At 45.7% G+C, this 25,193-nt stretch overlaps 1 protein-coding gene across 2 annotated transcripts; it reads right to left on the bottom strand.

Moving 5' to 3' along the window:
• Window positions 1-1,700: 1,700 nt before the first annotated feature.
• On the bottom strand, window positions 1,701-24,798 carry SPATA9 (spermatogenesis associated 9). Of its 2 annotated transcripts, XM_040986068.1 has the most exons (5): window positions 24,597-24,774; window positions 24,335-24,423; window positions 16,781-17,008; window positions 3,565-3,660; window positions 1,701-2,186 (listed from the first exon to the last, which is right to left on the bottom strand). In XM_040986068.1, the coding sequence occupies exons 1-5, from the start codon at window positions 24,655-24,657 to the stop codon at window positions 1,899-1,901; spliced, it is 762 nt and encodes a 253-aa protein (XP_040842002.1). In that variant the 5' UTR covers window positions 24,658-24,774; the 3' UTR covers window positions 1,701-1,898. The 2 variants fall into 2 exon arrangements, with proteins under 2 accessions (XP_040842002.1, XP_040842003.1); XM_040986069.1 differs by having other exon boundaries at window positions 24,335-24,798.
• Between the last annotated feature and the right edge of the window lie 395 nt (window positions 24,799-25,193).

A 25,193-nucleotide genomic window follows, 5' to 3' on the forward strand; every position in this document is an offset into this window, starting at 1 on the left:
GTTCAGCTGGTTTTACCATGCCAATTATTTATGGCTAGCATGGTTCTGGCTGCCTGATGCCCACATCAGGATATTTGTTGTTAAGTACCTAGATAACTGTGCTGGATACAGGTTGTGCAAAACCCAGCAGCATAGCAAGTTAAGCCTCTGTTTATAATGCCAGCACCCCTCATCAGAGCACTGGCTCCAGTCCCAGCTGCTTGGCTGTTGACCCCATTCCTTGCTGATACACCTGGGAATGCATCAGAAGTTGGCCCACGTGCTTGGGACCCTGTCACCCATGTGGGAGACTAGCTGGAATCCTGTGCTTTGGCCTAAACTAGCCAGTCCTGTCTTGTGGCTATTTCAGAAGTGGGCCAGTGGGTGAAAGATCTCAATAAGGGCCCGGTGCAGTGGCCTAGCGGCTGAAGTCCTCACCTTGAACAGACGGAGATCCTATATGGGCGCCAGTTCTAATCTCGGTAACCCTGTTTCCCATTCAGCTCCCTGCCTGTGGCCTGGGAAAGCAATCGAGGATGGTCCAAAGCCTTGGGATCCTGCACTCTTGTGGGAGACCCGGAACAAGCTCCTGGTTTCAGATCAGCTCAGCTCCAGCCGTTACAGTCTGCTGGGGAGTGAATCATCGGACAGAGGAATCTTCCTCTCTGTCTCTTCTCTCTGTATATCTGATTTTGCAATAAAAATAAATAAAAAATTTTTAAACCCTCAAATTGTTAAAAAAAAAAAAAAAAGACCCTCAGCAGCATATGTTCCAAGACAGACTAAACAGGACCAGAAACAAATAGGATGAATATAAACTTAGAATTCAGAGAAGAGCTGTCGGTCAAGATGGAAAGCGTGGTTCAACGTGCAGTCCTCTCAGTGCCACAGCAGTGTATGAAAGAATGCAAACCTCAGACTCGGCGTTCTCAGGCCTCCCCCGCCCGGAAACCCTCCCCTTTGGGTTTGCAAAAAGACAGTGAGTGGATGAGGAATGGAATGGGAAAGCTGTGCTGGCTGAGCCCCTAGCCACGTATTACTACGTTTCCTTTTCTACTGGAGCGTGGACAGTAGAGGGATACAACCCTGGCCACTCCTTTCTCAGCCTATTAAACAAGCCAGCCCTGGACACTGTGGCCCCCAGGGACAGAAAGCACCCTATCTCCCAGGGGAGTGCGTCCCAGCCAGATTCATCAGGACTGGCAGATCACAACACATTCCAGAATGTACCGCGCGTGCACACACACACACACACACACACATGCAAGAACCCAGAGCACCTCCTGCAGGCACAAGCTGTGGCCCCTGTGACGGGCACGCTGCCCATGAGACAGGGTTAGTCCTGAGTAACATGGGTTTGATTTCTTTGGCTTGAGGTTTGAAACAGTATGTCCTGTCCTTGCAGGCAGACCACTTCTCAGCAGATTTGTACATAATATGTTGTTTAATAAAATTACAGCATTCATAAATGGCAAGCCTCTCATAAAAAGTCACTTCAGGGGCAATAACAGGCCCTCAAACTGCACATGTATCCTGTTTTTTTTTTTTAATTTCCTATAAAGATATATAATTTTTAATGGGATTTTTTTCTTCCTCCTAAATAATAGATACGTAAAACAGGTCTTTCATAAAAACATAAACACACCCGTTTTATAAACAACCATCAAACCCACAATAGGGTGACTTTCCTTATTGATAAATCATAGAGCCATATATTTGTGTATTCTGCATCAACTTCACTTTATTTTCTCTACTATATAAATACCAGAGAATGACGCTCTTCCCGCTCTTCGGCCTCCCGTGGTAAATGGCAGAGCACCCAGTGAATGCAGACCCATTTTGGAGTTCTGGCAGGTGAAGGGTGCCACTCGATGGACAAGCCCTGGGCTCTGCCCAGGGATATCTGTGCTCAGACCGGCTCACTCGTCCATTTCAGCCGCCTGGTCGAACACCGAATGTAAGACCTGGATCTTGTTATTCTGCTTGTTGGCAGGAAGCTCAGGGCGAGGTGCGATGTGGTCTGGCTTCTCCGGCAGCGACCTGTAAGGTTTCACTTTGATTCCACTTTCAGAAAACCCAGGTACTGTGAGTGTGGGCTGGGAAAAGGCTCTTCTAGAATGTTCTTCCTGCTCTCGGGTTTCCCTGAAGGACTCTTCTTCTTGGAAAATGGTCTTCACCTTCTCCAGCACAGCATTAACACAGACTGCCTGGGTAACAGAAAAGCCCCCGAAGTCAAGTTTCCCTTTAAGCTCCTAACTACAGAGGAGCCATGCAGTGTTGGGTATCATGGCATGGAGGCAGCACTCCTGATGCATACTGGAGACTGGTTCCTGGTTCTAACACACCACGACCGACCGAGAGAGCAACTTAAAACCTCGCGTGTACTGGCGAAGATGCGTTTTTACACAAGGCTTACATCTTTATTCACCTGGCTTGATTAAACAAACCCTTTTCTGAGTAGTGAGATTTGCTCCCCCCCCCCCCCGACATATCAATATCTGAAAGTGAGTTTTGGCTTTCAATTGCCTCTCCCTGGGAGTTGACTTACACCCAGGTGCACAATGGGAAGGATGTAGTTATCACTTTGGGTTAAGATTTTGAGGAACCAGTAGATGGAGAACTGCTAAGCAAGCATTGATCTACTCCCCTACCCAACACTGTTCAATAGAACAGGAGTGTCAAAATCGAAACAGGACTCTATTAAACTCGCTGCTACGTAGTTGGGACACAAAGTGTTTAAGACAAGTCCACGAAAATTTTTTATAAAAGCAATATTTCAAGTGATCATGGCCTGTGCACACTTTGAAGGGTTTCCAGTAAAAGGATGCAGTCTTGTGCTCCATCGGCCTCAGCTGCTGCACCTGCTCCTCCCCTCCTCCCCCACCTGCCCCTGGCTATGGAGTGTGCAGTGAGCGTGCCCAGGAAATGAATGGTTCATGTGCCAAGGGGAGGAGGTCAGGGGAGAAAGCTTGCACAAGTCATTCTCCCTACACAAGGACAAAGGAACTGTTTGGGGCCAGTGGGACAATGAGACCGGTGCAGTGACCAGCGTGAGGGACTCAGACCAAGTTTGCAGAAGAAAATTCTGGGAAGGCCCCGGGTCTTCACTTCCTGCAGGCTGAGATATTACCATGCCAAGGCACAGATCTGTGTTTCCCTGGTGCTGGAGGCCGTGAAGCCTGAGGCAGCAGCACACCTGGCTCCGGGGCGGCCAGCCTTTCAGTCTCTTAGCAGACACTTCCACTTGTGTCCTCTTGAGGTGTGGCAGGGACGGTGCAGCCCTCTGGGCCACACACAGGGCACAGATCCTAATCAGGGGAGGTTCTAGCAGAGTCCCCACCCTGCTCATACCAGCGCCTGGAAAATCCCGAGACTAAATATAAAAAAAAATTGTCATTTACACATTTCTTTTGTGGGCCTACCTGGCTTATCAGAAGGGTATGTGTTGAAGACGAAAGTAACCGCAGAATGATACCCTCGCTTGTGCGTGATATTAACAACTGGACAGCACTCCACTGCACAGTATCATCACTCACATTAGAAAAAGAAATTCCTATGTAGATGCTAATAATTTCCCCAACTTACCAGATAAATGAGGGCTGCATAGGAGGCGTACATTATGCTGGTTAGCGCTGTCTTTGCCGGAAAGGAAAGGATCTCAAACAGAGAACTGTTCCGAGTCTGCAAGCACAGAGGAGATTGTCTCAACAAAACAAAAATGTCCAGCATTTCTTTGGTATTTTACAATTTTGTTGTAGTGTAAGAATTTAAATGCTTTGCTCCCTGTACACTGTGGAAATGAACTGGCTTGATTTTCTGCTTTTAACAAGAAGACACCTTCTTTTGCTCATGGAAACCTGCACCCAAGATGCATGGGTTCAAAATTCTCTTACACCAAAATAAATTAACTTTCTAATTTCACTTTCCAGAAAACTTTCGAAGTCCTCTCTAGAAAAGCATTCACAAGTTCTAACTACTAGAACTTGTTTTCTCCAGTTGCCAACCGTGTCCACTAGGAGGGGCTGCTGTGCACATGACAAAAACTTCACAAATTCAGGTAATGATTCTTTCCTAAATTATTCACAACCTCAATGAAGCAAACAGCCATCTCTGAAGGCCAAGCATGTCCTGGAGATTAACGCCCGCTGGAAATGTGAAGCATGAGGCTGCTGCAGGCCAGGGGGCACCTTAGGTGCTCATGCAGTTTCAGGCCCTGCTTTTCGGACAGAGGATTGGCCTCAGAGTGGCTTCTGGTTGCTGATGGCAGATGTTGTCTCCAGGTGCAGCAGTGGGACAGCCTCAGTTTTAAGGGAACTGTCCTGGCCTACAAACACCACCCTGGTGGCCTGGCATGGGTGAACTGGGGATGCCAGGGCAACACCTCCTCCCTATTGAGCAGGAAGGTGGGTGGCACGGAGCCCCACTGCTCTGAAAGAACAGCCAGCTAGCTGCTCAGTGGCTCCAGTGGACTTCAAGGAGGTACGGGCTAGAGCTAATAGAATCGTGTGAGGGCAGACTCAAGCACGTACACAACCCTGCAAGTTCATTAGGAAGCTGTTTACAGCACTGAAACACCAACAGTCAGCAAGAGGGATGCTGGGAAAATGGGGCCCCGTCTGTCCAGTGGCTGATGATGCAACCTGAACAACATTTCAAAACCTGCTCCGTCAATAAATGCTGGCCTGCCGTTCTGGCCCAGCTTGGTTCTCTATGCTTTTATCAACATTCTCACCCCATTCTCTTCTCTAAAGATTTATTTATTTTTATTTGAAAGGTGAATTACAGAGAGGAGAGACAGAGAGAGATCTTCCATTCCCTGGTTCACTCTCCGTGTGGTTGCAATGGCAGGAGCTGAGCTGAGCTGAAACCAGAAGCCTAGAGCTTCCTCCAAGTCTCCCAGGTGGGTGCAGGGACCCAAGCACTTTCCCAGGCACATCAGCAGGGAGCTGGATTGGAAGTGGAGTAACCAGGACTCGAATTAGCATTCATATGGGATGCTGGCACTGCAGGCAGAGGCCTCACTTAGCACACCCTGGTGCCAACCACCTCACTTTTTTCTTAAGACATTCATGACACTGCTATTGTTATTATCCCCATTCTACACTGGAGAAAAGGAAAAGGTGAAACAGGTAACTTGCCCATGGAAATACAGCGGGACAGCAGCAAAGTGAGAATTAAACCCGGGACAGTACACATCAAGGCCAAGTCCCAGGACCGTACACATCAAGGCCAAGTATTTCACCTGACCATGATACTGTCTTGCCCCAGACTACACTCTGGAGGAGGAACAACAGGAATATAAATCAGAAAGTTCTGGTAAAGTGCTTAAGAGGACGGCGGCACATGGCAGCATTAAGGGATGCAAGCAAGCATTATTAGTACTCCATTACATGTGAGAAAGAACAAGATTCGAAGCTGTGAGCATAGCAATTCCCATTGCATACATACAAAACAGGCCCAACTAAAGTAATACCATTGGAAGGTGATCAAATGAGTGTCCTAGCAAGAATGGGACTGGTGACTAGAGGGCACCTCAAGGAGAATTTGAAGTGTGTTCAGGCTTTTAAAGACGTACTGAACTGAGAGCTGCGTGGCTGGCTAATCTGCTGCCCGCAGAGCCAGCATCCCATAGGGGCCCTGGTTTGAATCCTGGCTGTTCCGCTTCTTCTCCACAGCTTCTTGCTGATGGCCTGGGACAGTGGCGGAGGATGGTCCAAGGCCTTGGACCTGGAGGAAGCCCTTGGTTCCCAGCCTCGGACCCGCCCAGCTCCGACGGTGGTGGCCAATTCAGCGGTGCACCAACAGATGGAGGCAGAATCTCTCTCCGTAATCTGCCTCTTTCTTTCTGAAACTTTCAGTTAAAATAAGCTTATCTTTTTAAAAGAGAAAATGTGTTGAACTGTACACTAAATCTATGTGCTGTTGTTTATGCTTCATTTTGTAAAGAAAATATTTTATGCCCAGTGTTCTTATGATTGATACAAACATACCACTCTATAGGAAAATGTTTGGCCAAAGATCCACTGAAAGTACAAGAGATTTGTATAGCTGACATATATATAGACCTAATAAGGCTTTGCATCCATAACATAAGACACTCGTTACAAGATAAGCTCTATTCTAATGGCTCAATCAACATGGTTTCCTTTTATCTTGTAACAAGCCTATGTTGGGTTCAGGGAGATGAAATTCTCGCTTGTTTTCTCTGCTTTCCCAGGTCAGTGCAGAGCGCGTGTGATGTGTTTCCTAAACAACATTTGGAAAAGCAGAGTGTCGGGTAGTCAGCTCAGGTTTAGCTTCTTCGAGCCACTGCTGAACTAGGAACAAAACACGAGGCGTTTCTCCCTGCTACGACTGATGAGAAGCTGAAACCCAGAGGACCGCTTGGCCAACGAGCTGAGGGCAGCCAGGAGCGCGGCTTGGGGGCAGGGATGGGCTGCTGGCTGGTGTCTCCTTTCTTCTTCGTTCCTTTTCCGGCCATCCCAACTGCTCCACGAAGTGGTCGTGGGCAGGTTTAACCCCAATCCCTCCATTAAGTTAACCTGGAAAATTTCCTAGAGTCCTTGGCTTCTAGAAAGCGCTTCCAGGAAATGGAACCGCTGCTTTTTTTTTTTTTAATGCTTTCTTGGCTGGAAGAATGGAAACCTTTGTGCGCCATTAGATCCCACTATTGGCAAAGGTGGGGGAGGGAGGAGAAGCAGGTACCGCCCAGGGAACCACCCTCTTCGCAGAGTGACAAGGTTGTGGAGTCTGTGGAGGCACCCAGGCCTAGGGCGTTGGCAGGCCAGTCCACACGGACTAACGAAAGGCTTGCAGGTGTGAGAAAGTACGCTGTTTCTACCCACACATTTCTGTCTCAGATTTTGTCCTTGGCCTGAAAGTCACTAAAACTGATGAATTTCAAAGCCTGTGTGTTTGATACACGTTATGCATCTGAATAATTAGACTATCCATTGCCTAAGGGGACACTTTCTCACTATGTTTTAAATGCTTTTAGTAAACACTTTCTGTTCCTGTAACAAATTATCCTGGTAGAAAATATACCACTTCCAAAATTTATGTGGTTACTGGCAAGTGGCCATCTTTCCATTTTATGACGAACTTGCAATCCATGTTTTTCATATTAAAAGCCACCCTGTTTCATTTTTGGCTTTCTTTGAGTGGGACTCTTGTGTAGTTAAAAAAAAAAAAAACAGATTAAATCAGAGAAATGTAAATGAGGGTCTTTATTTAGATTGTCTTGGCCTATTTCAAAAACTTTGACTTAACCTTATTTTATTAATTTTAATTTATTTGCACGTCTGAGTTGGGAATGCCTTGGTCTCAATGTTACATCCATGTAGCTTTTTTTAAAATTTGGTAATGTTAACTGATAAAATATATGGCTATGTGAAGATTAAAAACATTCCAACCTTTAGCTAAACTCCCACACAATTTTAACTGCCTCATCTCATAAAATAAGTTGCTGTGTTCATTTTTTTTTTCATTAATGAAAATATATCACAAAAAGTCAATCATGATAGTTCAGAAAAAAAAAGAGTTGCTTACAGAAAGATACTTCAGGGGCTGGCGCCTTGGGTCAGCAAACTAATCTATCCTCCCCTTGCGTCCACCAAGATCCCATATGGGTGCTGGTTCTAATCCCGGCAGCTCCACTTCCCATCCAGCTCCCTGCTTGCGGCCTGGGAAAGCAATAGAGGGCGGCCCAAAGCCTTGGGACCCTGCACCTGTGTGGGAGACCTGGAAGAAGCTCCTGGCTCCTGGCTCCTGATTGTCTCAGCTCCAGCTCTTGTGGCCACTTGCAGAGTGAACCGGCATACAGAAGGTCCTTCTCTCTGCCTCTTCCCCGGCCCCTGTAAATATGCTGTCCCAATAAAAATAAATGAATCTTTTAAAAACAACAATAAACAAAAACAAAACAAAAAAGACTTCAAAACCTTTGTGGAGAATAAAATGAAAATACATATTTATTTCAGTGTAAATTTGGAAATCTGTGCATACGGGGATTCTTGAAAAATGCCTATTAAAAAACATGCATGGGTTCCAGAAATTGTTTTACACCAAAATAACCACCTTTTCACTCCATTTCCCACAGACGTCTAGAAGAACCCTTTTGCATGACCTGAGGGTTGGAGAAATATGAGGTCAACTAGGGGCGTGTTGTCCCGTGCACCGAGGGCAGGAGGGCTCTTTTCAGAGGCTGAGGGCTGTACTGTGCACCTTTAGTGAAAGGTGCTGTAGTCCTGTCTGATGCCTGTGTAGGGCTGTGAGCCCATCACGGGAAGCACCTTGGATCCTATAGCCCGGCGCCATCTGCCAGAATCAACAAGCCTGTCTGGAAGCTGACGTGTCTTGGCTGGAGCTGGGCCGCACGGCCCATGATGTAGGGCAGGGTTGGCAGCTACAGGCTTCACTCAGCTGGCCAGGCGGCGCGCAGGGCTGAGTACAGGCACTACTCTGTGAGCGCGCAACAACGCCAGGGTGAGAAGCCATCTGCCAACACAACTCACTCGGCTTTCCAGGACTGAGGCCTCTCCTAAAAGGTGCTTCTGTTCGGCTGCCTCAGCCCTGCAGAGGCCCCAGGGGCTCGCGTGGGGAGGCAGGGGGAGCAGCCTGAGTCAGCAGCTGCCAAGGGCCTCTCGGGCTGCAGGCTGGCCAGTGGAGCTCTGGGCCCCTGCACCGGGGTGGCTGGAATCTCTGTGGATCACGGGTGTCCAGTGGCGACGGCAGGGTTAGGGTAGTGCGTTCCTGGCACCTTTCCGACCTGTGTTGCATGGGAGTGCTCTGGAGCTGAGGGTGTACCCAGAAAGGGCCAGCCTTGTCCAGGGAGTCCCTAGGGGGCCCAGCATCTGCTGTGGCCTGACCTTCCTGAGCCCACCCCCATCTACATGCTTAATCTCAGACACCCCCATGTCAGAGGCCAACATTGTCGTCCGGGTCCTATAGCCATACTCCTCTGTTCCCCTGTCCTTGGTGGAAGCTGTTTGCCTCCCCTACTCTGAGGCAAGTGAGAAGACACAGGAATTATGACGATATCACAAAACCATCAGAGAGCATTTGGGCTGGGACCACTTCCAATGCTCCTGGCAGCAATGTGTCATTCCAGTGTTCATCACCCACAGAGCTGCGACACAAGACAGCATGCCAAGAGGAGCTGGGGACCGGGTTAAATGCTTCATGCCTCCAGCCCTGCCCCTTACCTCCCCACAGTTATGGCAATACCTGTCACACAGCCACCATCATATCCAGCATGTGATCACAGTCTTGTTTTCACCCTTCTTGTTGCACCCATGCCACAAGATGCACCTTGACCAGGGTAGCCTGGCCTCCTGAAATGCACTCTGGGAAGCATCCCTCGGCCATCCCTCCTTGGGGATGTGGTGTCCACCCCTCAGCTCCCAGGAGCCACAGCATGCTGGTAGTACTGCACCTGCACTCCAGCCCTGGGTTGACTTTTTGGGCTAACTATTTTTGTTGTCTGAACTTTATTTATTTGAAAGGAAGAGTTACAGAAAGAGAAAGGGACAGCGAGATCTTCCATCTGCTAATTCACTCCCCAAATGGCCTCAATGGCCAGGCTGGGCCACAGCAAACCCAGGAGCTTCTTCAAAGTCTTCCATGTGGATACAAGATCCAAGCACATGGCCACCTAGAGCCTTATTCAGCTGCTTTTCCCAGGCCAGCAGCAGGGAGCTAGACTGGAATCAGAGCAGCTGGAACATGAACTGGCATTGGTGTGGCAGGCAGCAGCTTAACCCACAGTGCCAGAACAGTTGCCCTGTACTGGCCTATGTCTTGCCAATTACACTGTGTCTGTCTCACTGAGCCCTGCAGCTCTGACGTGTGTTGCTTTCGCCCTTGCTGTGTCCTGGTTTCCTCTCCATGGCAGCTCAGATTCTCTGCCCCAGGCACTGTCTATTAGGCAAGGTGCTTCTTATCTTCTCCTCAGCCCATGGTGACCCGGGCACCTCTGGTCCAGCCTCCATGTGTCTCACTGCAGTCACATGAAACAACTGACGGGCTCTCACCTGTTTCTTAACATGTGGCATTCCCTTTCTTGAAGGATTCCCCCACACCTTCATTGGGTCAGTTCCCCGCCCCCCAATCTGGGGCTACAGCTAGAAAGCCACCACTGACTCCTCTTGGGAGTCTTAGCTTGCATTCCTCTGTTTGAAAGGTAAAAAGACAGACAGCAACAGCAACCATCCATTGAGTCCTTCCCTAAATATCCACAACAATCCCTAAATATCCAGGTCCTAAATATCCTGGACTGGGCCAGGCAGAGGACAAAAACACTTAAGTACAAGTGGACCTCCCAGGTGACTGGCGGAACCCAGTCACTTGAGCTGCTGCCCGAGGAAGCCTGGCATCGGAAGTGGAGCCAGGAATCAAAGCATTCTGATTAGGGGGTGTGGACACTGCAGGTGGTGTCTTAGTGCTATCCCAGTTCTTTAGACTTAAGCGCCACTTAATGGTGCTTCCGTGTGCTTTGGCACACTTTGCATACTTGCTTCAACCCACTGACACCAGTTGCTTGTTTATTCATGAGCCCCACAGCTCCAGGGTTAAGCTGGGCTCTCACAGATCAGCTTCTCAGTAGATCTTTGTTGAATGAACAAGAAGAATTGTCCTTCATTTACTTCCAGAAAAGCAATGTGGCCATCTTCAAGTGTATGAAGGAAGATAATTAAGAAAGAAGTAGAAGTGATTTCAGCAACATGGCAGTCTGAGTGAATGTGGGATTCCTCACACAGAATACCCAGAAATCCTAGAGAATTAAACCCAAAACATAGGGCACAAATTGAGTTTCCAAAAAACAGACAGATGCCTTGTGCCATGAACAAAGAGCAGGCTAACACAGAGCAGCAGGTCAGAGTGAGTACTTAGAGCTCATGGAAAGCCAGAATTAAAAGAATGTGTATATTTTAGCACAGATCTTTGGAGTCCATGGATAGTTTTGTTCCTAAGACACATTTTATACATATGATGAAAATGCACAAAATAAAAACAAAGACAAAAAAAAATGTTGTGCCAAAAAAAACATAAGCCTTTAAATATTTTTTCCTTACACTTTTGGAAGCACGCTTTGTGTGAGCTCTATCCCAGGTCCGCTGGGATGCTGTCAGATCCTGAAGCCATGGTCGGCAGCTGGAGCTTCCAGAGTCCAGGGCTAAGATTTGGATGTCCCTAGAGTAGACACTGGGCCTTGGTGGGGCTGTAATTCCAGGGAACTGGGACTCCGATTCTTATCTGTTAGGACAAGAAGCTACAGAGAGGGGCCCCAGGGTGCTGACCACCCTGGCACGCAAGTACAAATTCCTCAAAAAAGAGAGTTCCCACCACCGGGCCACAAAAGATATCCACTTTATACTGCAATAAAACCAGTTAAAATAATAAAATGGAGGAGGGGGCAATGCTGTGGCACAGATGAGGCTGCTATGTATGGTGCCAGCCCCCCGTTCCTAGAGCACTGGCTTGAGTCCTGATGACTTCGCATTCTCTCCAGCGTCCTGCTTACAGGCCTGGGAAAACAGCCGAGGATGGCCCTGTCACCCTTGTGGGAGACCCGGATGGAGCTCCTGGCTCCAGCCTGGCCCAGCTCAGGTTGTTGTGACCACTGAACCAATGGATGGAATATCTCCATCTTGATCAGTTACTCTACCTTTCAAGCAAGTAAACAACCACCACAAATATATATATATATATATATATTTTTTTTTAAGAAAAACAAGTAATTACCCACAAGGGGAGAGATGCAAAACAGACTACCATTGTCAGGAACAATAGCATCCCTGGAACATTGCAAAGAACAGTTGCTGAGGAGATCACATGGCAGAGAAGATCAAAGCCGGCCGAGCAGTCAGAGCCTGTGCTCGCCTCCACCCCCAAGGAGAACCAGAGCCTGAAAGGGAGGACCACATTACCAGGAGACAAACCAGGCGGACATTCAGTAACGAAGTGACAGCACAGAGGCTCCAAAAGCAGCAGAGAGAGAGAGAGAGAGAGAGAGAGAGAGGAAGAAAGCAGGGTGTAGCTCCCGCCCCTGCTGACTGCCTGGGGACACTGTCTTGTTGGGGAAGCAAGTGCAAAGTTCCCATAATGTCCACCATCACTGCCTAGCGGCAGCCCTAACCACAGAAAAATCCCATTGTCTTCATTGGCCTTGAATCAGAAATCCGACTGAGGTCCCAGGGTCCCAGGGACAATGTTGCTCTTCCAAAGGAATCCATGCTGCCTCTGTCTACCTCCAAAACCCGAGTTGTTGCTGCTCCTTAGGGAACAGGAAGCAGCTCTGTGGCTCCTAGGATTACTCAGAGCCAGAGCCAGGGTTCTTTAGCAGGCAGTAAGCAGGCCCCTTGGCACCTGCAGCCGAGGAATAACTTGTGCCCAAGTCACATGCTCTGTGATGCCTGGCAGGGACGTTCTGTCTGCTGCTGAGGGTTCGTGAGCAGCTGTTGTCATCGATGTATAAGCCCAGAGGATCAGAGGCAAGGAAGTCTCCAGAAATAGATTCCTGAAGAATCTGCAGAATGTCATTGAAATGCCTAAAACAGATCTAAAATAATGATCTTAAGGAAATTCAATGAAATGCAGCAATGGCTCAATTGACCAGTCCTCCACCTAAGAGTGCTGGCATTCCATATGGGCACCAGTTTGTGTCCCGGCTACTCTGCTTTCCATCCAGCTCCCTGCCTATAACCTGAGAAAGTAGCAGAGGATGGTCCAGAGTCTTGGGGCCCTGCACCCATTTGGGAGATCCAATAAGAAAGCCCTGGCTCCTGGATTCAGACCAGCTCAGCTCTGGCCATTGTAGCTATATTGGGAGTGAATCGAAGACAATAGGCATTTCTCTCTCCTTTCTGTAAATCTGCTTTTCCAATTAAAGTAAATACACACAGCACAAAGATTCCTAAAAAACACATTACAAAGGTTCCTAAAAAACCACTATGAAAAACTGTATGCTAACAAATTGAAAACCTATAAGAAATGGATAAATTCCTGGATATACACAAGCTACCAAGACTAAATCTAAAAAGACACATATAATCTAAAACAGACATATGACATGTAATAAGATTGAAGTAATAATTTAAAGTCACACATCAAAGAATATCACAGGATTTGAGAGCTTTACGACTGAATTCTACAAAATGCTTTTTCAAAAAGATTTTTATTTATTAAGAGGCATAGTTTACAGAGAGAGAATACGAATGTGAGATCTTTCACCTGCTTGTTCACTTCCCAAATGGCTGCCATTGCTACAGCTAGGTTTGTCGGAAGCTAGGAGCCAGAAGCATCTTCAAGGTCTCCCCCATGTGGCTGGTAGGGGCCTAAGGGCTTGGACCATTTGCTGTTGCCTTCCCGTGTACATGAGTAGAAAGTAGGATCTGAAGTGGAGCAAGTGGATTGTGAATCGGAGTCCATGTGGAATGCCAACTTTACCTGCTTGGCCACAGCGCTAGTCCCTCTACAAAACATTGAGTGGAAATAACGCTAACGCTTCTCAAATCATTCCAAATGTTGGAAGGCTGGAAATCCACCAAACTCCCATGAGGTCAGCCTTGACTCTGACACCAAAGCCAAACAAAGACCCAACACACGTGACAAGTCCATGGCCAGTATCATACCACATGGTGAAATACTGAGAGCATTTCTTCTCAGATCTAGATTTACATCTTACGTCATTCTTATTCAATATCGTAGTAGATGGATCAGCACGAGCAATCGTGTTGGAGAAAGAAACAAAAGGCATCAAAATTGGAAAACAGAAAAATCAAAGTACTCATGTTTGCAGGTAACATGATTTTGAACAAGGAAAAAATTAAACACTCCCCCAAAAAGTTGTTAGTGCTGATGAAGCACTTCTAAGGTCGTGGGCTTCAAAACCAACACACAAAAACCAGCATTTCAATCATGTAACCATGATCTTGCTGAAAGAGAACTCAAGAAAGAAACCCTATTTACAATAGCTTCAAAAATTAAATATATAGGAATAAGCTTTATTAATGAATGGAAAGATCTATGCAATGAAAGTTGGAACACACGCAAAAAAAAAATCAAGGACACGCAAATTGGAAAGATATTCCTTGTTTGTGAACTGGAAGAACTATTAATACGGTTAAAACATTCAGACCGCCTGAAATAATCTACAGATTCAATGTAATCCTTACCAAAATAATGACATACTTCACATACTTATAAAAAACCACCACATAATCCTCTGCCTTACACGTAGGAGCTTAAAAAAACACAATCTGGCACATAATGTGATTATGAGGAATTATGAAGGGTTCAGAGGAAGTGATAGAAGGATTTCTCCCCCCCCCAAAAAAAAGGTAGGGAAGCTGAGTGTGGAGTATGTAAGAACTCTTTGTTTCAACCTCATCATTTCTGCTTCAGGAATTTAAAACTATTTTTTAAAAGATTTATTTTCTTGGAAAATCAGATTACAGAGAGGAGGACAGACAGAGAGAAAGATCTTCCATCTGCAGATTCACTCCCCAAGTGACCACAACAGCCAGAGCTGGGCTGATCTGAAGCAAGGTGAGGATTTTAGCCACTAGGCTACTGTGCGGGGCCATGAAACTACTCTAAAATAAACAGTTTATTTTAAAAAATAAATAAAGACCAAACATAAACAATGTCATGTGATTTATAATGATGCAATTTGGTCAATGGCAAGTCACATAGTCAATGGTGGACCCATAACAGCTCACTGCCCAGGGACATCCTAGCCGTCTTAGTACATGGGAGTGAACTCTACAATATCCTCCCAATGGCAGCATCACCTAAACACACAGTTGTCAGAACAGGTCACTATCCTTAAGCAATGTGTGACTGCAGACCTGTTGCAAAGGATTTGGTTTGAAATGTGTAAAAAGGGAGCCTGCTAGTTGGCCCCCTGCAATGCAGCATCTGACATCAGAGTGCTGGTTCGAATCCCAGCTTCTCCAGTTCTGATCCAACTCCCTGCTGATGCCCCCTGGGAAAACAGCAGAAGAGGCCTGAATAGTTGAGCCTCTGTCACTAACTTGGTGGATGAGATAGATTTCCAAGCTCCTCTGCCACTAAGCTGGGAGATATGGATTGAATTCTGGGCTCCTGACTTCGGCCTGGCCCACCTTTGGCTGTTGCAGGAATTTGGGGACTAAGTCAGTGACAGATCTCTTTCTCTCCATCTCCCCTTCTCTCTGAATTCTGCCTTTCAAATAAGTAAGTAAATGTATCTCAAATGACAACAACAAAAAACTGTCCATCAAGACAAAAAGGCAAACAATATATTTTTTCATCTTTCCTATCTCTTAACTGGATAAAAGGAAATTCACAAGTTCACATCAGGCATTATCAAGGGAGGCCTTAGCCAATGCTATTCTCGGGCAATTCATGTTTGAAAAATCTGACGATGCCTGGAAACATCGAAAGTGGCTCTTTGTTGATGGTGGCCATGCAACATCCCTTCTGTTTGGTGGATTACTCTTTTCATACAACTTTCAGAAATTCAGCAGGATGCTGAGTCCCCGGCCAGGGAGTACACCCGGTCTCCCTCCCAAGAGGGGGTGAGCCCTGCTAGAGAAGAAGCTGTAGACTTTGCCAAGGTCTCCAAGTCGAGGACTCTTTCCTGCTGTAACTGAACCTAGAAAGACACAGTTGCACACAACTGTGGCCAGAAGAGGGGAAGGCTGTCTGAACGGATCCAACCTGGGAAAGTGGAAGCAAGTGACAGAGAAAAAGCACCAGGAGCCAGAAAACACCACCTGAGGACCTGTCCTTACCCCTAACAGCTCTGCCAGCTTACATCAGGCAGGGAAGCTCTGCTTTCTGAGCTCCAGATTCAGCCTGGTTTTCCTTCTTTCAAATAAGAGAGTGCAAATGGAGTCACTGAGTTTTCAAAGGCAGACCTGCCAGATTTCTGAATGTTTTGTCATGAAAAGTTAGGAGGCAGAGACAGCCTAGAGTTTTGTACCATAACATTTGGAACAGAAAAACAAAAACAAAATCAATTCTAAAAGTGTCTCGAGAGCTGCTGTCCTTAGCTAAATATAACTAAAAAAGAATTTAAAAAAACAAAACAACTAAACCAAACATAGCTGAGTCTCAGGGAAACAACACAGAAGACATAATCCGAAATGTGTCAAGTTATTGATGGGTCCATCTAATGGATTTACAGCTGAGACACTCACATGTCAAGCAAAGATTATCTTGGAAGTCATGCAGAGAAAGGAATAAAAGGACTTTTAGGATTCTTTGTGAAATTTCTTTTTTTGTTTGACTTGCATTGCAATTTGCAGCCTTATGTTTAAGTGGAACCCCGTGACACTGACTACCTGATGGTATTCAGTGAGGTAGATGCCAGCAGAGGTGTGGCCAAGGACACCTGCATCTTACGCCAGAATGTCTATAGTTGAGGCTCAGCTGCCACGCCAGGAAGGAGCCAGTAATGGCTCAAGTCCATGGGGCCCCTGCTGCCCATGGAGAAGACCAGACTGAGTGTCCAGCTCGTGCAGGGTAAACCAGCAGAAGGAAGATTTCTGTGCCCACCTGTCTCTCTGCTCCTCAAATAAATGTTTAAAAAATACTAATAAGGTAGAAGCAAAGTCCCCATGACTTCCGCTTTTCACAGTTATTCAAGCCTGCTAATACACTGTATTGGTTAAGGTTCCACCACTCATTTCTCTTACCCAAGTTTATATATTTTTCATGTGGGTCAACCCAGTTCATTGCATCATTATTTTCCACATCTTGCAAACGTAAAAGTGTCCTTTCAGTGTTCACATAGTGTATAGAGATAGTACTCACGTACCTGAGTGTGGTAGAGGGGCTGCCGGGGCAGGCTCACCTCCCGCAGCAGGCGGCGGGCGAGGGTTCTCAGCTCCACAATTCGGCATGTGAGCTGAGGCTGCAGGAGCCTGGCCAGGGACTTGGAGGAGCTGGAGAGGCTGCTCAGGCCTCGGATCAATGTCCCCCGGTTGATCCTAGCTAACGCCAGCGCCATTCGGATTCTGGATGTTTTCTGCACAGGCTCTCTTTTCTGAAAAAGAAGTTTTGGAAGAGTCACTGGAGTGTGCTCATCTGACGTGTTCATTAAAGTCCCCTCTGGCAGAGACTGCTGCCATTGAACTTCATGGTGCATGGGGCTGGTGCATGGAGCTGCGTGTGTGGATTTGGCACTTAAACCTTTATATGGCATTTATTCCCTTAGGGTAAGTCTCCAGAACTGAAGCAACTGGCCAAGGGCAACCATGCTTGATATTCTCCCCTGGATTTGTGTCCTTTTGCTTGATTTTCAAAGAGCACTTTCAGAATTTGGTAAAATTTCTTACCCCAACAGTAACACATATATCCTTTTCCAGTTTACTTTAGAATTTTTCTGTTAAAAAAATGTTTTATTACTTTTTAGCACTCACTATTATAAAAGTAGGCAAATATTAAACTACGATTTCCAGAACAGTAAAATCATGACTCCTGTAAAAATCAAAAAGAAGCTGAGTCAAAAATGTTAATTGTCAAAGATCCTATATAGTTATCAATTAATGAGGAAACCAGTAAGAAGTTAAAATGGTCTCATAACAGAATGTGACCTACAGAGATTTATATTTTTTTACTGAACAAAAATCCATTGGCACAGCCGAGATCATTTGCATTATTTCCAATTTCATAAAAACTTTACTTTTTTTAACATTAAATAGAACACAAGAGCATAGCCACAAAACACATGGCATGTATACTTTAGAGAAAATACAAACATCCCATATACTACTGAACAAGCTGAAGAGGTTTTTATTTCAAAAGACCAGAAACACGATTGGTTTTCTTCCAGTGGTGGAGGGGAAACACGTGGCATTGCCCACGCCGTGACTTGCAGGTCTTTCTCTGCTCCATCAGCAAAGGAATAAAGGCAAAAGTACCGGCAATGCGGTAGGACCGCATTCCAGGCACCAGGCAGTGTGCTTCCCCTGGAGCACGGAGGCAATTGTACAGGCTTTCCCGGCCTTTCCATGTACACCTTGGGGAGAAGTCTCTTGGCCAGTAACATGAATGAGCAACTCTGTAGCTCTACATAGTCATTTCATCGAAATACGTAAATCCAAAGTAACTTCAAAGTGGATATTTTGCCAATGATGAATAATGTGTTTTTGTGTTAAGCTCAAACACACTGCATATTTATTTCAAATGCATTGCTTTCACCCTGAGATCATCTCATGGCTGCTCTTCCGTCCTCCAGGTTCAGCACTTCTGTTACTGTTAGGCGTTTGGCACTGGAGAAAAGCACAGTTGTTCTGAACTGCCAAGCAGGATTATTTCTGCTGCATTTGGTGTTCTGCTGTGGTTTACTCAGTGCGCTTTACCGAGAAAGTCCATTAGCCAAAGTGGGGTCGCCGTGCACCCTTGCCTTAGTTAACACTGACAGTAGAATGCCATCCGACTGTGAGCTGTTGCACTGGCTACAGCTCCAAGTCGTGAATAGGAGAGCGGTCCTGCCAGCTGTTTGTTCCATGGCAGGCAGCACACACAAAATAAGAGGCAGGTGCAACCACTTGCTCTATCCCAGCTGCGAACTGCCCACAGAATCCACAGCCCCTGCACATCCAAGGCCATCTCCATCGGACTCCAACTCCCAGAGTGGAATAAGATTGACTCAGCATCTGACTGCAGTTGGTGAGTGTTTTTCTCTCTTCAGTATTTACCATGAAGAGAGGATTCACAATGCCACAGCAAACAGGAAGTGGGTTAAGACGCAGTTTCATGTTTTCTAAAACCTTGTCTATTGGTTCAGGAGTCTGTGTTTGGGGCTTTCCTCTCTTGATAACGTCCAGAACGCCAGCAAAAGAAGGGTTATTTCTGACAACCAGGTGTTCCTGATCATCTTGCTTTTCCCCTGCCACTCACCAAGTCTTTCCTGAGAAGGTCCCCTCTTTGCTCCTGAGAACAGAGTAGGAATGGTAAAGCCAGGCCCTGGGTGTGAGGTCAGGAGTTCTCTGTGGCTAAGGCGATGGGCAGGTGAAACCGAGGAGAAGCAACTGGGTTCCTCTCGATGCAGAACGAGCCTTCTGCTTGTCCAGGACAGTTGCCTCGCTGTGATGATTTTAACTCACTCTTAGTAAGTGGATTTCTCAGTCAGTGAAACATCGTTAAAGGCTTCCTTGAGCTGTCAGTTTTTCCCTTTTGTTTACTGACTGCCCTGTTTGTTTTCTTATCAAACCAAGTGTGTATTCTGATGTTGATCTCACTTCTTTTCCTTCTTCTTCTTCTTTTTTGTTTTTTGATTCTTAGTCTAAGAATCCTGGAACTGGATGCCAAGTGTGCAAATTTGTATAATCATTTTTGGGGAGGGTGGGGGGGACCGGATAGCATCGTTAGAAAAGCTATTCCAGCTCCTTTCTCCAAACCTCAAGGACACCAGAAGGAAATTTAGAAGTCTTGAGAAAAAGAGCATCAGTTTATAAAGTTGGGTCTAGAATCCTACCTCAGGTTTCTCCATTTGAAATCACTCCTGAAGTATATATTATGCTATTATTCCTTTCCATTTCTTTTTTCCTAGAGCCACACTCATTTCTTTGCCATCAGCAGTTTTAATGCTGAACTCCCAATTGCTATGGCCTCAGCTTTTTACTATCCTCCATCTGTAAAACCGGCTTGTCAGCAGATCTTACTCAATTGTTTTCTCTGTAGAGTGCCAGGATTTGCAGGATTGACCACGTCTCGGAGCCCCTGGCACCGACACTCGTGCAATTTCAGTGGGAGAGCACACCATCTCTTCTCCCAATGACTGAGTTCACCTCCCTCTACCTACGCTTGCCTCTTTCATTCAACAAAACCTCAGAACACAGAGACCCAAGTGAAACTTGCGTCAGATCAATTCTCACTGCTGCTGCTCGGCTGCACTGGTGGCTTCCTGTGGCCTTAGGAACACACAGTGATCCAGACACCAGCCCTGCTCCACCTCACTGGCCTCACGGATCCTCTTCTCTCCCCTTCCATCCTCTGGGCTTGTTCAACTTGATGGATGTACTCCCACCCAGGGGCTTTGTACTTGTCATGCTGGGACAGAGGAGTTTAAAGGTCTGGATCGTGGAGGCCTCAGTTTCCATCCAAGATGCCAAAATTAACCTCCCCAGCCTCAAAAAGAACATTTCATTTAAAACCTTCATCTATGACGAGAATTACTCAATAGTCACTATTCTGAAATATTCCTCTATAAAAATTCCTCATTGTTCCCAGCAAATAGTTCTTTGCTGCAGGCTTAGCAAGACGGCATCTTGTTAAATAATTCAGTGCCTGGGGAAGGGCAAAAGACTTCAATGCAAATCACAAAATTTAAAGACTTAAAATTTAATCCAATGCAAAAATCCCTCTAAGTAGTCCTAAGTATTCTTAAAACCATTCCTTTCAGAGTGTTTCATAACTAGGAAGCTACCTATAGAAATGCTTTAAAACACTGCAGAACTTACAATTTGTCCTTTGAAAAATTTATCTAGTTAATGACTAATAAATAACAACATTTTCTGCATAATTTCCTCTTGAAGAGCAAATGACTTGAAATGCATGATGATATACCCAGACCACTCAGATTCCTTGCCAATCTCAGCAACACATTCTTCAAAGGAAATGGTGGGAAAAGGCAAATGTAATTGTTTCAAAATGATGAAATAACCTTCATTATGTTTATGCTCTTCTCTGAATGATATAAAGCTGTTAAGTCAATGGCTTCAGTGAGTTGGAAATAAGAACTCAGAGTTCCTCAGGTCAATCTATTTCTCCAGAACCCCTGTTGATGATGAGCTACTCGGGGTACAAAGAGATGAAGGGAACTGTCTTAGGTTAAACAAAAGCCAGGCTTTCCTGACCTCCACCATGGTGGGAGAATCACAACTTGGAAGGGATTTGTGGACTTGCCAGGCCTGCCTTTGGCTACCCAGAATCCTGCTTGAGGATTCTGCTGTCATTTCTGCTGTTATTGTGTTGCCCTTAACCACTTACCACGTGACATCTTAGATTAGACCTGGCCCCTTGTTCTCTTTCCCCTACTCCAGAACACAGCCAAGGAAAGTCTCCAGTGTACCAAGCCAGAGGAACACAAAAAGAGAGAACCAATTAGACTCCAAATGCAAGACATGGACCTAGAAAACTCAGCATCCCCTCTGGATCCCTCCTTAGCCTCTGCCTCTCAGCTGACCACCATCCAACACCATCATTTCACCACTGTGCCTACACTTCAGCTCTGCCCTTGCTCAGCGCTGAGACCTGAGAGAGGGTGTTAGAGCATCAACAACAACAAAAAGAGTTTACTCCCCTACCCGTATCACACCAGCCTTTTTCCTTTTCCTCTGTGTCCTGCCTCTTCCAAACGATAAGTGACAGCGTGAATGTGTGTTATGTTAGGAGCATTACTTTCTCTTAGAGGCCCACCAGTATTCTCCCCTCATTAGCTCCAGCGAAGTCTATCTCTCTTCGAAACAATCAAAGAACTCACTTGTACAATGACACTGTTGTCAGTCCCCAGCTGACACGCTGCTGGAGTCTTCCAAGAGTCGGTTCTGCAAGTCCTCACAGTTAAATTTACACGTGAGTCAATGACAGACAAACATGTCTGTCCATTCATTCGCATTTAGAAATGTATGGATTTAACACATTCGATCACTGACATATACAGCCATCAGCCGCTATTCAGATCAAAAGCTATATATTTTTATATATAATTATATATTAAACATAAATGCACATAATATAAAATATATCATATATAAATGTATGTATGTTATATAAGGTATTTATGTTACATATGGTATATATGTGTGTATGTATGTGTGTGTATATATATGTATTTGCTCTGTTTGAGTTTGAAGACATAAACAAGCATGATTCGTTAGTAAGAACAAAGCTGGATAGGACCAGACCCCAGGCACCTAGGAGGGCATGCAGGCTGTTATGGGGTGCAGCCATTGGTGGCTTGCAATCGCCTGACGGCAGACAGGACGCGGAAACAAGTGTTTCCACATGCCCTTCCTACCTCTTCTCCTGCCATTCAAGTTAACTGAAGGAGCAAAAATCCCACTGCCACTCCTGCCTTCCACACCATTCAGAATAACTGACAGTGTGGAAATCACTCTGGAGGTTGCGCGCACTTGGCCCCTCCTGCCTCCTGTTGTGTTATGTTAAGTTAGTTACCTACAGGAAAACTTTGGACTCTGGTAACTCCCTTCCTGCCTGAAACTCTACTTGTACTGTGTGTCTCTCAATCTGGTTGGAAGATGAGAGATTAAAAACCCCTGACTTTTGCCACTTGGTGCAGTGGCTCCTGGAGCGCAGTGGGAGCTGCTGTCACCAAGCTTGGGAAGTGAAGACTACTCCTAACCTCCTAGCCCTTGGTGATATCCCCCACAGCCCGCAGATTTAACTATGTGCTGAAGTTACATAGTCACAGTTACCTACACAACACACCCATGACTCCTAAGCATACACCTTCATCCCAGACTTCTTCTGAACTTCAGATCTACATATACAGTTTGCAACTCAACTCCGTGGCTTAAACCATGACCCAGTTAGATGATCTGTAAGCCTGCTCTCCTTCATACTGTCCTCCATCCTAGATGACAGGATCCTGTCTCTTTTAGCCACTCAAGTAACCACAGTCTTCCTCAACATCTGCACGGTCCTTTCTTCCCACCCTGTCAGTTTCAAACTCTGCTCAGTAACTCTTGCATCCAATATCTTCTATCTTCATTGTTAATGTTCTTGTGTTTGTCTCTCATTTTAATAGATTCTTCCCAGACCCTCGGCATCTGGTCAGCCTTCCTTACCAGTAAGTGCCAATTAAATGCCATTTCCACACTCAAATCAATCATGAGTTGGTCCTCTGGGACCTGATCTATGCCCTTTCCTTCCTGATGCCTTCTCTCCCAGCCTATGCAGAGTTACTCACTTGGCTAGCCTGGATGTAGCTCTACAACTTGGCATGTTTAGCACCATTACTTGTTGAACTATTTCCTTTAGATCACATCTAGTTGGTCACTATATTCCCTCTTCCTAGTTCCAAGGAATACTGAGGCATTTAGTCAGTGGCTAGTGACTGGGCATTGGGAGCAACAATTAAGTTACTTGTAATGTCTCTCTTTTGGAATGAATTATAGGACTGCACAATTACTGTGGCAGAGTGATTTTTTTTTGTTTGCTTCCATGTTTAAGCCATGTACATCATGCAATAGTGCCTAAAGTGTGTTTTTCAAACTGTCACTGTGCTGTGTTCTGCACAGCATGGCCTGTTCCAACTGTGGTCCAAACTGCTGAGTCACACATTCTCACAAAGAACTGTTCACCTCTGAGTAACTCAGGCTTACTTCTCACTGACTATATGACTCCACCTGCCTTCCTCTTCCTCCACGGCCAGCATCTGATCTGTTCCCAGTTCTTTTCAGAGCAGAAAATTTAAATACTACAGCTTAGTGTACTTCAATGGATGCCAGTGATTTCTTTCCACATTAGAGTAAAATTAATTGTATATGAAAATTGTCTTTTCACTATTACAATATATCTCAGTTTCTGCATGGACTTAATTGCCTTAGCTTTTTAGATACTTTTCTGATTTTACATTAAAGCAAATCTTACATAAAAGTAAACTTCAGTGCAGTGGTGGCAGTGAGAAACATCTTAATCTGTAATCTAATAACACAGTGGCTATCTTCAAACTTAGTTCATCCGTCTGTGAGGGCTTGATAACACACTGGGAGAAAATGTGTATTACCTTTTCATTCCATTACTCTATGAACTTTTTGAAGTACTCTCAACTCTCACTTCCTGGTGCATAATCTCTGTTTCCCACTGGCCTCTGCCATGGAAAAAGATTTATAATTCATGTTCCCCTGGGGCCAGTGCCATGGCATAGCACCCTAAGCCTCCAACTGCAATGCCAGCATCCCATATGGACACCAGTTCAAGACCTGGATTCTCTATTTCCAATGTGGCTCCCTGCTGTTAGCCTAGGAAAACAGCAGAAAATGGCCCAGGTGCTTTGGCCCTGCATTCCTGTGGGAGACCTAGAAGCAGCTCTGGGCTACTGACTTTGGCCTTGCCCAGTCCTGGCCATTGCAGCCACTTGGGAAGTGAATCAACAAATGGAAGATTCTTTCTTTTACTGCACTCTGTCGTTCAAATAATTTTTAAAAAAAGAAAGAAATTTGTGTTCCCCAAAGCTGCCAGCACTTTCAACCATGAAGTTACAAAATCAACAAACATAACAAACATACAGTCAAAAACAACAAACACTAAACAATAACAAACGAAAGAAATCAACCATGAAGTTACTGCAGTGCTCCAATCTCTTTTTTGAATTCCTGTTGGACATTATGAAGCCACATACCTGATTGGACTGCGACATTCTGAGGATAGCTGGGAAATCATCTTTAAACTCATCTACAAGGTCCATGATTACTTTTTGGATTCCCTCGACTAAGAAAGAGGTTAGAAGAAGAAAAAAAAAAACTTAAGAAATATCCTCTGTGTGATTAGAGGGGAACACAGCAAGTCCAGTGCCTAGGTGAGGAGGAGAGCAGACAGACCCTCAGGGGCTGACCCCCCGTGTTCCCACACCCATATTCCCTTTACAACAAGACTGTGTGTACTTCTTCCAGAAAAGTTCTTCAGCACCTGCCCACATATCCACCCAACAGGCTTGATGGGCATGATGAGATTCAGTGTGCTCTTCTAGTGTTCGACAGCTGCTCAGGCCTGGGCAAGGCTGTGGGTGGCAGTGCCCAGAGCCTTTCTGCCCATGAGAGTGGGCAGGCACGGAACCCAAAGCTGTAAAGACTGCAAGGAACTCTCTGTGACTGCACAATGGGCTTCTGAGAACTGGCTGTAGAATCTGCTGGAATCCTGCTGGAGTGATAGCCAAAGAGTGTGCTTAGCGGCATCAAGGGAGGAAGGAAGGAAGGGATTGAGAACTGAGCCGTGCTAAGGAGTTCCGCAAAAAAAAAAAAAGGGGGGGGGGAGAAGAAAAGCTGAATTTTGTCCCAAATTCTACAGGGAGACTGCAATGATCGGATCTACTGCGAACAAAGCGTCCCTTGAACAAGTGCTTGAAGAGAAATGCGTAAAATGCCAAGTGGGAAGTTCATTCAGGAAGGCTTCCGAGCACATTGCTTCTCTCTTTGCCTAAGTGAGGCCCACCAGGTCAGGCCCAGGCAAAACTGTCAGGTCTTTCCTTTGACTATAAGCCA

This window comes from Ochotona curzoniae, unplaced genomic scaffold (genome assembly GCF_017591425.1).
Source record: "Ochotona curzoniae isolate NIBS_2020 unplaced genomic scaffold, NIBS_Ocur_1.0 contig_4501, whole genome shotgun sequence".
Taxonomy (NCBI): Eukaryota; Metazoa; Chordata; class Mammalia; order Lagomorpha; family Ochotonidae; genus Ochotona; species Ochotona curzoniae.

Excerpts from the sequence above, each read along its gene's own strand:
- SPATA9 (XM_040986068.1), bottom strand. The coding sequence starts at position 24,657 with ATGCCCATCAAGCCTGTTGGGTGGATATGTGGGCAGGTGCTGAAGAAC. Across the intron at positions 24,424-24,596 it reads GAAGAACTTTTCTGGAAGAA|TCGAGGGAATCCAAAAAGTA; the intron begins GTACACACAGTC and ends CCTCTTTCTTAG. Across the intron at positions 17,009-24,334 it reads GAATGTCGCAGTCCAATCAG|AAAAGAGAGCCTGTGCAGAA; the intron begins GTATGTGGCTTC and ends CTTCTTTTTCAG.